The sequence below is a fragment of the Perognathus longimembris genome, chromosome 2 (assembly GCF_023159225.1).
Source record: "Perognathus longimembris pacificus isolate PPM17 chromosome 2, ASM2315922v1, whole genome shotgun sequence".
Taxonomy (NCBI): domain Eukaryota; kingdom Metazoa; phylum Chordata; class Mammalia; order Rodentia; family Heteromyidae; genus Perognathus; species Perognathus longimembris.
In genome coordinates, this window is record NC_063162.1 from 44,726,209 (window position 1) to 44,741,717 (window position 15,509).

Sequence of the window (15,509 nt, forward strand, 5' to 3'; positions counted from 1 at the left end):
CTCCCTGGTCTTCATGTATTTCTTCTTACAAGAACACCAGCCATATTGGACCAGAGCCACCTTGATGATCTCATTTTAACTTAACTACCACTTTAAAGGCCCTAACTCCAAATAGTCACATTTTGAGGTAACGGGGGTGGGGGGGGTGCGGGGGGTAGTGGGTAGCACTTAGCAGAGGATTTTTCTGGAACACAGTCTGGCCCATGACAGAGTCCCTCATGCATGGACCCCCTGGGGGGGAGCCTCCCAATGGCAGCTGCCAGAGTCCTAGATGATTTTTTTGTATATGTGTGGGTAGCACTGGGGCTTAAATTTATTGCCTTGTGGGGCTGGGGATATAGCCTAGTGGCAAGAGTGCCTGCCTCGGATACACGAGGCCCTAGGTTCGATTCCCCAGCACCACATATACAGAAAACGGCCAGAAGGGGCGCTGTGGCTCAAGTGGCAGAGTGCTAGCCTTGAGAGCGGGAAGAAGCCAGGGACAGTGCTCAGGCCCTGAGTCCAAGGCCCAGGACTGGCCAAAAAAAAAAAAAAAAAAAAAAAAAAAAAAAAAAAAAATTTATTGCCTTGTGCTTACCAGGCAGGTTCTCTGCCACTTAAGTCACACTCCCAGCCCTCTTTGGTGTAGTTATTTTTTCAGATAGGGTCATATACAGATGCATGTGTGTGTGTTTTATATTATTTATTTATTTATGTATTTATTTATTTGTTTTTGCCTAAACTGGCCTGGATCAATATCTTCCTACTCATTCCTCCCCCCATATGCCACCATATGGCTGGAATGACAGGTATATGCCACCAGGCCCAGCTTACTGATGAGATGGGGGGTCTTGGTAATTTTCTGCCCAGGCTGTACTCAAACCACTGTCCTCCAGATCTCTACTTCCGGATTTGCCAGGATGACAAGTGTGAGCCAGCATGCCTGGCTAGATGAACTCCTTGAGGAAGATCTGTGGTGACCTGCCACCCCTTATCTCACTCTCTGCCCTCTGTTGTAGCTGATCGGGGGTTTGGTCCTGTCTGTGGGGATCTACGCAGAGGTTGAGCGACAGAAGTACAAAACGTTGGAAAGTGCCTTCCTGGCCCCAGCCATCATCCTCATCCTCCTTGGAGTTGTCATGTTCATCGTCTCCTTTATTGGGGTGCTGGCGTCCCTCCGGGACAACCTGTGCCTTCTCCAGGCGGTGAGTCAGTGGTGCCTAACCCCCTGCGGGAGGGAGGTGGCTATGGGGGCCTTGGGCCCTGATCAGCTTGGGTCCTGCACTCTTTCTCACAACCCAATTCCTCTGGGTGTTTTCTAGATCGTGGAGGGAGCACAGCCTCCACATTTGCATATGCAAGATAATTTGAATACTGTTTTTTCTCACCATAACTGTTTATCGGGGCTTCTGGCTGCCATTGGAGAAAGCACACTCAGAAGAGCAACCATCAGCTCCTATAGCCAGCAAACTGCTGGGTTCAGATGGTGTCTGCTAGACAAAGCTGGGTCATCTTTCTTGGTGGTGCTCAATGCAGCTTCGGTGATGGGATGGAGCCCAGGGCTTTGCATGCTGGGCTGCTTGGAGAGTGAACCCCACTGACTTTCCTCCCAGCCCTCCTTAATGCTTTTCATCTTAGGGCATCTGTTCTGGAAATGTTGGTCACTCTCAGGACCCTATGGGCCTGGCCAGGTCTTGTGTCCATCCTGGGGTCAGAGGGTACAGTCATCCCAATTTGTACCCGTATACTGAAGGTGAGGGGCTGGGGTGCCATGTGCCCAGATCCACTCCATTCTCCCCTGTATCCTGCCTTCCTTGTCTCTCTTCATCCAAGAAACCCTTACAGTCCAACCCAATCCAGCTTCCATCCTCAGAATGTATGGATGATACTTGCTCAAGTGCGCGCACGCATGTGTGTGTGTGTGTGTGTGTGTGTGAGAGAGAGAGAGAGAGAGAGAGAGAGAATATCCTGGGGCTTGAACTCAAGGCCTAGGCACTGTCACTGAGCTTTGTTGTACAAGACTAGAGCTCTGCCACTCTACCACAGGTCCACTTCCAGTTTTTTGGTGGTTAATTGGAGATAAGAATCTCCAAGAAAAAAAAAAAAAAGAATCTCCCAGACTTTCTTGCCCAGGCTGGCTTCAAACCTTGATCCTCAGATCTCAGCCTTCTGAGGAGCTAGGATTACAGGCATGACCCATCTGTGCTGGACTGACTCTCAAACTCCAGCTTAGTTGCCTTGATTAAGGAAGAACTTAACCCAGCGGGCGGGTGTCTCAGATCTCAGCCTCCTGAGTAGCTAGGGTTACGGGCATGAGCCATGTGTACACAGGCTGATGCTTGCTCTTCTGTAAAGGGCTGGAGTGGGTCCCCTCTAAGCTTAGGTGTGCCCCTCCCACACTCGGGGCTGCCTGCAAAGCCACTTCTGCATGTTTTGGAACACTACCAGCTAGCCCATCAGGAAGGCCTGTCCCCTCTGGCTGTGCTGGAGCAGGCTCAGCTCTCCAATTGCTGGTGGAGGAAGGGCAGCTGTCCACCCAGGCCTTGGCAAGGACCCCTGGGACAAACGTGGGTAATAGTGGCTGAGTCACTCTTTCTGCCCCTTGGCTCTGGAGACAGGCTTTCTGAGACCCAGCTGTCCACGTCCTGTATCCTCAAGGAGGAAAGGCAGCTGGCCCAGAGCCGGCCACAGAAGCTACTCTCCTGATAGTGCCTGACCTGTGCTCATGCCCCCTGCCCTCCTTAACCCTCTCCAGGCCAACCTCCGAATTTTGTTTTCCAGTTCATGTACGTCCTTGGCATCTGCCTCATCATGGAGCTCATTGGTGGCGTGGTGGCCTTGATCTTCCGGAACCAGGTAAGTTCATCATTGGCCACTTGTGCACTGAGCACCCACGATGTGAGCAGGTGGACAGTCTCCCCTGGGGCTTGCACCTTGCACTGATCAAGTGAACCAGCATAGAAGATGGTGAGGCAGGATGACCTTGAGGATGGTGAGGGACAGTAAAAGGGCTAGCTGGCCAGGGTGCAGGCAGAGGGGACCGCTGAGCAGTGTGGATGGAGCTGCGTGGCTGGCAGTATTCTGGGGAAAGGGATGGAAGATGGGTTGCCTGACTAACTCAGGATTCACTTCGGTTCTGTAGTCCACAGGTTAGGAGCTCAGAGTGCTTTTGAAAGGCAGTACAAGCCTGTGGAAAGTTCCATATGGAGAAGGGATATGATCCCATGTATACTTCATTCTGTGGAGAACGGGTGGTAGGGGAGCGGGGGCAACATAGGAGGGCAGCTGGGCAGTGGTGGTGGCCCAGGAAGAAGAGACAGCAGCTTGGGGGTCAAAGTGGAGACAGTCAGCCTGGGCTGAGATGGTAGGATATGGTGTATGCCTTGGACTATGTGCTGGGTGCAGGAACAAGGGAAGAGACAGGATGAGAGGGCATTGCTACAGCAGGCTTTGTACCATGAGGTCTCAACCATGCTGGAAAGATTCCCCAACTCCTTTATTGCAGTCTATATGTGTGTATTTTCCTTAAGGATAGTGACTCCTAGCTCATGGAGTTTTGGTGGTGATAGTCTGAAAGAATGACTGCAGCCAGGTACAGTGGCTTGTGCCTGTAATCCAGCTAGTTGGGAAGTAGGGATAGGGGATCTCATTTCAAGAACAGCCTGGGCAAAACGTCGAAGATGTGTTGGGTATTGATGGTGCATACTGGTGGTCCCAGCTACTTGGAAGGTGGAGATGGGAGACTCAAAGCCCAAGGTCAGCCCTGGCAAAGTTAGTACACTAGCCAAAAAACAAACTAAATGACTAGGGATGTGGCTCAAATGGCAGAGGGCTGTCCTAGCCCAAACTTCCCCAAGAAGCTAATGTTGGGGTGGAGTTGACTTCTCCCCGGGCTCCATCTTTTCTCCTGTTATCCTTGTCTTCCTTCCTCTTGTTTGGGGGTTAGTGATGGGTTTGGGGCAGGGCCTAAGTGCTGAAGCCCAGGCTTCTCTCTCCCCCTCCCCGCCCGCCCCCCCCCCCCCCCCCCCCCCCCCCGCTCAGTGTCAACCCCGAGTATCCAGCCAGCATGGCTCCTGACCTTGCAGTTGCTTTGGGGACCGACCGTTAGGGTTATTTATGGTCAACTCATCTTTCTCATCACAAGTTGAGTCCAAGGCAGTGTGGCTGTCCCAGTGTCTGGGTTGGCCAGAGCCATCAGACAATCTGACATCTGGTCTCTGCCTTGCTCTTCATGGGTGTGAGCAGGTGGAAGCAAGGGCAGGGCTTGCTCTGCTTGGGTCTCCTGTCGTGGGACCTAAGCAGACCCAGGTCTGCTTCCTGTTGGGTGAGTCCCAGCGGAGGGATGGTTCCTATCATATCAATGGAGTCCTAGCTACTTCAGTCTGAGAATTGAAGTTGGAAGTCATCCCAGGCAGAAAAGTCCATGAGACTTTTATCAACAGTTAACCACCAAAAAACTCAAACTAGAGCTGTGCCTTGAGTGGTAGAGCACTAGCCTTAAGCAAAAAAAGCCAGACCACACTGAGGAGAAACCTTCCATTAGCCTCTGAGCAGGGCTGGGGCTGGGGGTGGGGGTGGGGGACAGTTGTCAGGCTAGAGTGAAGTGGCTTTTCTAAGTCTGGGTATGTGGGGGAGCAGAGTTTGCTCTGGGGCTGGGATGGGGCCCCACCTAGATCAGAGGGCAGGGGACATGGGGCAGGGGGTGACTTAACATCACTCTGCGAAGAAGACCTGAGCAGCCCATGCCTGTCCAAGGCCTCCCAATACCCACTGTCATCCCAGTCTCATCTGGGGGCATCTGAGACTATGGGGATGATAGAAATGAGCACAGCTGGGCAGGGGCCCCAGTGGCCTGGGGCTATAGCTGCTCCATCTGTCTTGTCTCCTGGGCCTCCTTCCCTCTGCCTCCACCAGCAGGACAGGTGGGGGCAGGGCGGCCTCTTTGTCAGTCTCAGGAGGACATCACAGTCCCAGGGAGCCCCAGCCTGGTATCCTCTCCTGGCGCTGGCACTAGCTGGCTCTGGGCCACCTTGAGGTCAGGAGAAAACAGGTGGCACTGTAGCCTCCTTGGCTGAGCACCTGTGCACATCCATCTTTCTCCGGAACCAGGCTGCCAGCGAGCGGTTCTCTGTGTAGAGAAGGCCTGACTGGACCACCAGGTGTGCCCTCTATCTGGAACTGCTTGAGACTGCAGGACCCTCCACAGGTGCTGACCTAGTGTGAGGAAGACGCTGGAAAGTATTTCCAAGGGGCCTTTCTGCTCTGCCTCATGGATTCTCTTTGCCTCTTGAGATAGCACACTGTACCTCTGTCAGGGCTCGGCCCACAGGGACAAGCTCCCCACTTCCTAGAGGACTGAGCAGCCTCACGGTGATGTCTCAGCACAGGCCCGAGGAAGGAGGAAGGCTGACACCCTTCTCCGAGTCCTGACGCCTCACTGGACTTGGGGATGGCTGTGCTGCCAGAGGCCCGGCTTGCCAACCCCGGGTCTCAACTGCCAAGGAAGCAATGGAGGCTTTCGGGCAGCCTGCAGGGGCCAGAGGACCCCCCCCCCCCAGACTCCCTCTAGCCCCTGGGATCCCCCCTTCTTCAAGTCCTCGTCCACTGCAAACAAGACCTCTCCCAGCAGGGCATGGCGAGGCCTCAGAGTGGGAAAAATGGGATCTAAAAGCAGCGAGTAGAGTGGAGCGCTCTGCCTTGTCTGTGGGTTCTGAGAGCAGCTGCTCGCCCCGTGGCAAGCCCGTTGCTGTGGGCTTGCTCATGGCTTCCTGAGCTCAGCCTGGCCATGCCACCATGCCCAGCCTGGCCAGTGCTGTGCCTGGTGGTATTCTGGGCCACTCTGGAACTGCCTCTGCCAGTGTGACCTGGCTTACAGCTGTTCCTTTTTCCCGCTGTGCCTCACTTGGGCCCCTCACATCCCCAAGTGGAGCTGGGCAGGGGGATCCTGGCAGATACTTCACTGTCAGAAAATGGCACAGCCTGGCCACCTCGTGGGACTTTGTCACTCAGCCCTGCCCCCTTCAGTGGCTGTGTCAGAGCACAGGAGCCACCATGTCCTGCTTATCTCCCCAGAAAACACGCACGTGCTCATACAACACACATGTGCACATGCACAATGTACACATGTAGTGCTGAAGTGCCAGACTTTGAAGTCGGGCCCTACTTTACCACGCAAACCCCACTTTACCATGCAAACCTGAGATAAGCAGGCCCTGTGAGCAAACCCAGGACAAGCCCATTAGGGCCCAGTCGGTCAAGAACTCTAACCACTGGGAATGCTTAACTCTGACTGCCCCCAGAGTGCCTCGAGCCCTGAGCCAATCACATTTGTACCTGTGTCCTAATCTTGCTTGCTTAAACACCTAATTGTTGTAACTCTGTTTTTTGCCTTTTTAAGCCCTGTGTAATCGCAGCTCGGGGCTCCCTCCTAACCTCCTAACCTAACTGTGTCGGTGGGTAGGACGAGGCCCGAGTTGCAGCTTGCTTAAATAAAGCCTTGCCTTGCTTTTGCATTTCGGAATGTCTGAGTCTCGGTGGCCTTCTTGGTGGTCGTCTCGCAACTTGGCACAACAGTGCCACACTCCTAAGAGACAGTGCGACCCATGCCCCCGGCCCCTTTAGCCAGGCAGCTGCTGCCCATGGCCCAGGACTGTGTCTCTTCCTCCAGGGGTTCTGTTCCAAGAGGCTTCGGCCTCCATCAGTAAGGATGATTCCCACCCAGGCCTAACCTGGAGTCTATACCTGCCCATCACCAGTCTTGAGAAGTGGTATGGTATGGGGAGAGACTGGGGTTCCCCGAGGGAGGCAGGGCTGCCCTCCCTGGCCCAGGGCCCCTCTGAGGAAAATGACTCAGAGAGGGCCGGGAGTTGGGAGGACTGGGGCCCTGGCTATCCTCCCTCAGTGCTCTGAGCTCATTCCCAGCCCCTCCTTGGGTGGCAGACTGACCCTGCCCTGGTGTCCTGGTCTTGAGGTGACCCAGCCACACTCCCACCAGCAGGCTGCCCCTTCATCACCCAGAGGTGCAGGCAGCCATGCTTGGGAATGGGCTGCAGCTGTGGAGGACAGCAGGACTGAGCCAGGCAGCCCCTGACTCTGGTCAGGCTGAGTGGCTGGCAGGCAGCAGGTTCCCTCAGCCTCTGCCCTGGTGTCCAGGCCCAGGCCTATGCAGGGCTGTGGCCCAGTGAGCTCAGTGCGCCTCGTAGAGCCTACATAGGAGCTCAGCCTGGGTCTCCCTTCTGGTACAGAGTCACTCCCACATTCTCAGTCTCCCAGCAGTGTGGATCTTGGAGGAGCTTTAGTTATTGCTTGTGTAAGTTCTCAGGGGCCTTAAGATTTTGATCTTCCTACCTTTGACCTGTGTGGCTGAGATTACAGATGTGAGCCATCATGTCTGGCTTATTTGTTGAGATGGTGGTCTCAACTAACTTTTTCTCCAGGCTGGTCTCAAACTGCAGTCCTCTTGATGACCAACTTCCTAGAATCTGGAACTAAATATGTGAGTGTCCGGGCCTGGACTTGGCTAAACACTGTTGTAGCTTTAATTGGCTTGAGCTTCACACAACACCACTGTGAGACAGAGCATTTGCCTCCTGGTTTTGCAGGTTGGACCATGAGGCATGGTGGGCTGTGGGAGTTTGTCCTTGACCTTGATGCTTCTCACCTCTCTTAGCCTTTGATCCTCCCATCTGGTCTGGCCTCCAGAGCTGTTTGACAAATGGGGAATGGCAGCTCAGAGGGGAAGTTCAGGGACCGGAAGAGGAGGGGGGACTGCCATCTCAGTGCATCCATGGCGCTTGCCCTCTGGGCCCTGTCTGGCTCCTCTCTTTGGCACCAGAGCCAAGAATGTCCCTTTGTCCCCAGTCTCTGCCAGTCCTTGGCCTCTGCTCTGAAAGCTCTGATTGTCCCTGAGAGCCTGGAGCTGGGCTGCCCGCACTGCTGCCCCCGCCCTTCCTGCTGTGGGGCCTTTGTGCCTCCATCGCAGCACAACAGCCGGGCTGTTGATCCAGAAAGGCCAGCGTGACTGCGAGAGGGCAGCTGGCCAGTGCTCTCCCCAGTGGGGCTCATCCCTGCCTGCTGGCCTATGGGTCAGGGCGCTGAGAGGGAGAGTGTTCCATGCAGGAAGTCAGGGGACTTGAATTCCAGGCCTGCTAGGCATCTGCCTTCCCTGCCCTGCCTCTTACTCCTAGCTCCACAGCTCTGCAGTTCTGCATTCCCTGCAGCCTCCATTTTCTCTTCCATCAAGAAGGCCAGGTGGCTGGGGCCTGGGGATATGGCCTAGTGGCTAGAGTGCTTGCCTCATATACATGAGGCCCTAGGTTCAATTCCCCAGCACCACATATACAAAAAATGGCCAGAAGTGGCGCTGTGGCTCAAGTGGCAGAGTGCTAGCCTTGAGCAAGAAGAAGCCAGGGACAGTGCTCAGGCCCTGAGTCCAAGCCCCAGGACTGGCCAAAAAAAAAAAAAAAAAGAAGAAGGCCAGGTGGTACATACCTGTAATCCCAGCTATAAGGGAGGATCATGGTTGCAGGCCAACCTAGGTTAAATAAGTTAGTGAGACCTTATCTACAAAACAAGCCAGGTCTGGTGATATATACCTATAATCCCAACTACATGGGAGGCAGACATAGTCTAGATCCCCCTGGGCCAGTACTTGAAAAATAAAGCAAAAGGAGTTGGTGCGTGAGTGTGTGTGTGTGTGTGTGTGTGTGTGTGTGTGTGTGTGTGAAAATGCCTTGCAAGCATAAGACCTTTAGTTCCAATCTCAGTATCCCCAAAGTGGGGCGGGATGGTGTGGGGTGGGTAGATAGTGGAAGAGTGATGGAAGAGTGGTCTAGAGCACAAAAGGGAAGATTCCAACCCAAGCCTGTCCCTGGTGGGAGAGAGCACAGGTCAGGAACCAGGAGGAAGCTGCCCTGAGCCAGGGGCCGCAGGCAGGCCTGGGCAGTGATGTGTAAGGGAAATGGGCCAAATTGCTGCGGCTGGGACCCAGCAGCAGGATGCCAGCATGCACTGTGCACTGAGCACTGGAGGCTTGGGAGGGTGTGTGAGCAGGTCCTGTGTTAGGGCAGAGAGTGGAGGGAGAGGCTGCATGCAGGCGAGCGTGCCATAGCAGGCTGGACCGTCAGCTGTGTCTAGCTGGCCTCTGATTTCTCCTCAATAGACCATTGACTTCCTGAACCAGAACATTCGAAGAGGAATCGAGAACTACTATGATGATCTGGACTTCAAAAACATCATGGACTTCGTTCAGAAGCAGGTGAGGGGTCCAGGGGGCTTGGGGTGGGCCTTGTGCCTGCAGGACCTTGCCCCTCATTGGGGCCCTGCTTGAGGGTGGGAGGCGAAGGGTCAGGAAGCAAGTGGCAGCTGAGCTGGGAGTCAGGTTGAGTCATGGCTGATCTCGCCAGGATGGGGAATCCCAAGTCCAAAGTCACAGCCCATCTCTGCCCCTTTCCTGTGCCTGGCCTAGCTGCCCTACCTTACCTGTCCTGGTTACAGTCCCGCCCCCCCCCCCCCAAGCTTATCCAGAGCAAGGGCAGTGCCCCAGGGAGGGTCCTCCTCGTGGGTCGGGCTGGCTTCCCTCAGCACCAAGTCTGCCTTGCCCAGCCCCCAGGTGCCAGGAGCTGCCTCTGTCCCCCCAAGCTCTTCCACAACCATCTTCATGAGTTCCAGGCTTAGGGTCTGATTCCACCTGCATGGAGGTGGGGGCAGGGGGATACCAGTGCTACCCAAGTATTGCCCCGAGGATTTTAAACTCCATCCCCCAGAGCATGGCAGGCAGGGTGGGGCCATCTTGTGCTCTCCAGGGTGAAGACAGACTGTGTGGTTGGCCCAGTCATCCTTGGCAGCTCCTCCTGGGGTGGGCTCTGGGGGCTCAGCAGGCTCCCCTTTGCTGCCTTTGGTGGGGCTCAGCTTTTACCATCTCGGCGCCCTTGGCTCCCAGTCTCTGCAGACAGAACAGGTGCAGGCCAGGGATGGGGGGGCGGGGGACTGTTGCAGATGCTGGCTGGTAGAGCAGAGTAGATGTTTGCATTGGAAGCAGCCTATAGCTGATGGGGGATTTCACTTCTCTGGGATGGGGACCAAGTGACTAATGTTCTCTGGACATTTGTATCTCCTTGTAATCCTGGCTCAGCTGTGCAGAGCTGCACAGTGCCCCTCCTGATGTACAGATAAGAATCTGAAGCCCAGAGAGGCCGATCCATTTGCCTCCTGGTGTGCAGCTGGGCATGTGGTGGGAGGATTTGAGCATGGGTCTGTCTGGTCATAAAGCAAATGCCCCTTGAATGCAGACAGGCATTGATGGGTAAGAGGCACCGTGGGGACTCCGGGAAAGGGGCTTGTTTCTGCCCCTGCTGGACTTTCTGCTCCTGGAGTTCAGCCCCAGCTCCCCACTTCCTGTGCCTCGGGGCCTTTGCACATTTCCTCTGCTTCCTCCCCACCTCAGGCTTCCAGTCTTGCTCACTGTGCTCCAGACATGCTCGCTGCCTTTGAGCTGGCAGCTGAAATACACAGGTCCTTTGCACGTGCTGTCTGGCTTTTTCTCCCTAGAGCAGTCTTTGGTGGCCTACCAGCCAAAGCGCCCCCCCCATTCCTTTCTCCCTCTTCCCATGTCTAGGGACCCAGCACCTCCTTTCTAAGCATTTTCATGTAGTGCTCATTCAGCCTCTCTGCTGCCTTGCTCACTACTGTCATCCGGAGCACAGGGTGAGGCACAGCATGTGTCACCACCTCCACAGAGCTTTGTGCTGCCTGCCTCTGGAAGCTAGAGCTGGGCAGGGAAAAGAGCAGAGCTAAGACAGCATGGGCCAGGGGCCTGGGTCCCCAAGGTCAGCGTGAAGCAGTGGTCAGCTCTCACAGGACCCAGAGTCTATAAAGTCTGTTGCCCCTAGTTGTCCCCTGCCCCAGGGGTCAGGAAGATGGAGAAGGGGCGCCAGTGGTCAGGGAAGCGCCATTGCTGCCCACCATGTCCCAGGAAACAGCAGCAACTCCTCTCTCCTGTCTCCCACTGTTTTCCTCCTCAGTTCAAGTGCTGTGGTGGGGAGGACTACCGAGACTGGAGCAAAAACCAGTACCACGACTGCAGCGCACCCGGACCCCTGGCCTGTGGGGTGCCCTATACCTGCTGCCTCAGGAACAAGGTAACTGGGGGGCTCGGGGCGCTGCTGGCTATGGGGGAGGGGGTAGGCAGAGGCAAAGCCTTCTGGAGCTCAGGAAGCTTCTGGCTGCTTGGATGTGTTAACTCAGACCTTACTCGGGTCTAGGAGGTGGGAGCTATAACTGGACCTACTTTACAGATGAGGAGGCAGGACACTTCACCAAGTGTCTTGCTTGGGGTTGGCAGGGCTGGTGGCAAGGCAGGCAGCTGGTGCAGAGCCACATGCTGGAGCCCTGGGGCAGCCAGCAGAGGGGCCCCGTCGGCCCTGTGCTTGGTCTCTGGTGGTGTTGGCTTTGAGGTCCCAGCAAGCATCTGCCGCTTGGAAGAAGGGATCTGGTGAGGTAAACACAGCCTCCACCTCTCCCCAGCACCAGCCTCCTGATGGTCACCTCCCCTGTCATGTGGCCCACTGTGCAGGGAGCTCATTGTTCACCCAGCTGAGTGTGGAATGAGTGTGTGCTGTGCAGACATGGCTTGGTTCTGGGTTGTGGCAGAGCAGGAAGTTTTGTGATTGCTCCTGCCCAGGGCAGTCATGGAGTCTCTGATGTCTGCACCACTCTGCCCTCTGCCCGAGCAGAGCAGATATGGGCAGGGGCCTCACCCTGGAGCTGGGAGCCCTGCCAAGCTGAGTGTGCTGGCCTGAGAGTGACTCTGCAATCTCAGCTGCTGTGGTAGGGTGCTGTTCTGGGCCACAGTACTGCTGGGGGGGAGGGGCGGTACAGATTTCCAGAGACCTGCAGTGGGAGATCCTGAGCATCCCCAGGGCCAGGTGTAGGAAGATCAGGAGAGGTCCTGGTTGCCTGGAGTGAGGAAGTCCTTCCACACACCAAGCCCTGATATTCAAATGACCCAGTGATGAGAGGGCCCAAGCCCCTCCCCTCTGCTTCCCATTCTTCTCTTCCTAACCCTGGGGCAGGGGCTATAAGCTTTGTCAACCCAGCCATGATGTGTGCTGGCACATGCCAGGCTCTCAGCATGTGACTCCTGCACTGTGTCCAGAGCTGCCATGTAGCAGGTTCACCTCACGCCTTTGTAGAAGAAAATGAGGACCTGTTCCTTTATTGTCCCCCTCTGTTGTGCAGAGAAGGGGAGACAATGACCCAGGAAGTGATGCCTGATCTCATGCCTTCCCTGGGTCTCCCCACTTGTTACTGCCTTTGTGACACCCTGGAAGGCTCACAAGCTGTACCCTAAATCTACCTTTACCTTATGGATGGGGCTGACACCTTACAGGACCCAGGGGGAGATAAGAGGAGCCTCTGCTAGTTTTTCCCTGGGCTCACCTGAGACGGAACTTGTTGAGAGTGTGTTTAGGCCTGGCCACAGGTGTCCTTGTGCCTGAATCAACCTAACCAGCATCTGGCAGCACCCCTATCCTCTCAGCCCCATAGCTCTCCATCCAGGAAGGAGTTTTCTCAGCTCCTTCTGATGGGCAGTCCACTGTGGCAAGGGCAGGAAGCATAGCCAGGAGCCCAGCTGTGCCCTCAGGTAAACCACACCTGGGACTCTGCCAGCTGTGGTCCCTCCTCAGAGCCAGTGGAGTGGAGTGATCGCTCCAGCCCTGACAGGGGGCCGTGTCAGCAGAGAGTGAATGTCTTGAGAGGGTAGGGGGTCCCAGCTGGAGGCTGGCAGTGCCTGCCTCTCTGGGCTCCTGGACTACTGCCTCCCACAGTGCCTTGCTGGGCTTTTGGTGCCTGCTCAGAGGCAGGCTCAATCTGGGTTTGATTCCCTAGCAATAAAAAATGCTGCCTGCATGGGAATCTTGGGGGGTACCCATACTAGACAGTGCAACGGTGGCCTCTGCTTTCTCATCTGCTCACTGGGCAGTCGGCAACAATACGTTTCTTTTTCAGACAGATGTTGTCAACACCATGTGCGGCTACAAAACTATTGACAAGGAGGTAAAGTCTTCCTGCCCCAACCCCAGAGAGGGGTGAATCTGCCAGGGTATGCTTAGCACCAGTGCTGGGCCTGCCCACCAGCAGCCAGACCTGTGCAGGGCCAGCTGCATTTTGTACTTAAGAAGCATGTACATCTCTCTGCATGGGATCCAGGATTTTCCAGAGGGAAGAAAGTCCTGGGGGGGGTCTGGTAGGGTGGGGGTCGGTGCTGGTTCTACTTCCTGGACTAGAAAAGAAGCTGAGGCAACAGTGGGAAGAGAGTTAAAAATGATGGTGGGACTCAGACAAGACCACCATGTCTCTGAGCAGTGGTTTATAAAGTGGAGAACCTGGTCCAGCCTTAGAGGCATCCTACCCAGACCTTACTAGAAATGTACAGTTAGCTCAAAGCCTAGTGCACACACATACTCACACACAGAGACACACACGCATGCACATGCATATGCACTCGCATATGCATACACATGGACACACACTGGGGGCTGGGCCTGGTGGGTGATCTTTGCTGCAGCTCTGAGATTTAGACCTGCACGCTTCTCAACCCACTCGAGCCATTCTGTGCTATAAATCCTCAATGCCCCATTGATCCATGTTGCCAGTGCTCACTAGGAGCAGTGTTAGAAGAGCCATGGTCTAGGGCCACCTTCCCAGACCCCATGTAGTGAATGGACCCAGCACAGTTGAGGGGCTGGGCTGGGCAGGCAAGGGGCCTGGCGAGCTGATGGTGCCCTCCTGCACAGCGCCTCAGTGTGCAGAATGTGATCCACGTGCGGGGATGCACCAACGCCGTGCTCATCTGGTTTATGGACAACTACACCATCATGGCGGGCCTCCTGCTTGGCATCCTACTCCCTCAGGTGGGCAGCTGTGCTGAGAAGGCAGGGGGTGGGGGGCTGAGGGCTGGAGGGACAGGGGGAATGGCACTGTTGGCTTCACTTACTCTGTGACCTCTGTCTCTGGTCTTCTCCATGAGGAGAGTGTGGTCATCATGTCCATTTTACAGAGGAGGAAACTGAGGCTCAGCAAGCAGGTCCTGTTCACAAGCTGAGATGGTGGCAGGAGTCCCAATATGGGGGCAGTTCCTGGCTGGTGGTACATGGGGAGATCTTGGGTCTCCTGTGAGGGTCAGAGGCGGCCTGCACTGTGGGGGCTTCCTAGGGCTCCCTCTTCTGGGCGGCTTGGGTTTTCAGGATCTGGAGACTACTGGGGAGGGCCATCCTGATGCCCAGCAGGCCCTCACAGGCTCTGCTTCCTCTCCTCAGTTCCTGGGGGTGCTGCTGACGCTCCTCTACATCACCCGCGTGGAGGACATCATCACAGAGTACTCTGTCACCGATGGGCTCCTGGGCCCCGGCGGCAAGCCCAGTGTAGAGGCCTCCGGCACCGGATGCTGCTTGTGCTACCCCAACTAGGGTGTGGACTGGGACAGTGGCTCCAGAAGGACCCGGAAGGACACTGCAGCAGGACAGGCCCTTGCTGAGGCCCCTCCGCTCAAGCTCAGCACAGACCAAAGCCCAGGCCCGGTGCACCTGTGTGAGACGACCTGCAGTGGGCGACCTGAGCCTCCCAACAGGGCTTCTTCTTGGTCCCACATTACGGGGCCTTGGAAAAAAGGGTGTCCCTGCCCCCGGGCCTGGGTCATGGAAAAGGGGAGCTCAAGGCTCAGTTCAGTCCTTTTTTTTTTTTTTTTTTCTGACAGTGCCTTGACTGGTAGTTGTGTTCCTTCATGGACAGTTTTGCAGTGATTTATTAAGTAGGGGTGGGGGGAGAGTGTGTTTGGCCCCTGGGTCCAGAAGGCCAGGGTGCAGCCCCTGGGCCCCAGAACCCCAGCCACACCTGTGGCCAGGTTGGGCCATTTCCCAGCTTCCCAGGTGTCTTGAACCCCCTTCCAGGGTTGCTTTGCTGACCCATTTTCTATACAAGTTTTGTAACATTCATGTTTTGTACACAGTTAATAGTAGTTTGGGTGGCTCAAAGCTGGACGTGTTTTTCCACGCCCCACTTTTGCCTGTCCCTCCAAGTCAGCTCACTAAACAATAAAGAGATGATTTTTATTTTTGGTCTTTCATTCATCCTATTTTGTTGGGAAAGGGTGAGCAAAGCATTGACTGGAGTTGACTCAAGGATTGAAGGATCACCCTGGGATGATAAGGTACAATTTGGAACACTGAGGCGGGGGACACCTCAGAGCTGTGGGCAGAGATGATAACATCTGTTTTGAAAAACTGAGGTGTATGTGTGGCATGAGATACCACTTCTGGGAAGTAGGAGAGCCAAGGATCTGGAAAAGAGCTGTGCCCAGAAATCCATCCATGAGTCTAGAAATGGATGGCATCTGTGAGCTGCTGGTATTCAGGCTGGTGCCAAGCAAAGCTTTGTGCTGATTGCCCCCTGCTGGAGATGGCAGGCACTGTGGGAATTGGTTCAACTGTGCTCCCTTGCTCCTGAACTTAATTTCTAGATATTCCCTGAGA

General features: G+C 55.3%; 1 protein-coding gene across 1 annotated transcript in view; it reads left to right on the plus strand.

The window, feature by feature from the left end:
* Nucleotides 1–15,089, plus strand: part of Tspan15 (tetraspanin 15) — a 38,158-nt gene extending 23,069 nt beyond the window's left edge. Inside the window, exons 2-8 of the mRNA XM_048338918.1 lie at nucleotides 999–1,184; nucleotides 2,761–2,835; nucleotides 9,140–9,235; nucleotides 11,001–11,117; nucleotides 12,988–13,035; nucleotides 13,776–13,892; nucleotides 14,298–15,089. Of these exons, the coding sequence (XP_048194875.1) occupies nucleotides 999–1,184; nucleotides 2,761–2,835; nucleotides 9,140–9,235; nucleotides 11,001–11,117; nucleotides 12,988–13,035; nucleotides 13,776–13,892; nucleotides 14,298–14,447 (789 nt within the window). The 3' untranslated portion in view covers nucleotides 14,448–15,089. The remainder of the gene's footprint in view (nucleotides 1–998; nucleotides 1,185–2,760; nucleotides 2,836–9,139; nucleotides 9,236–11,000; nucleotides 11,118–12,987; nucleotides 13,036–13,775; nucleotides 13,893–14,297) is intronic.
* The last annotated feature ends 420 nt before the right edge of the window (nucleotides 15,090–15,509 follow it).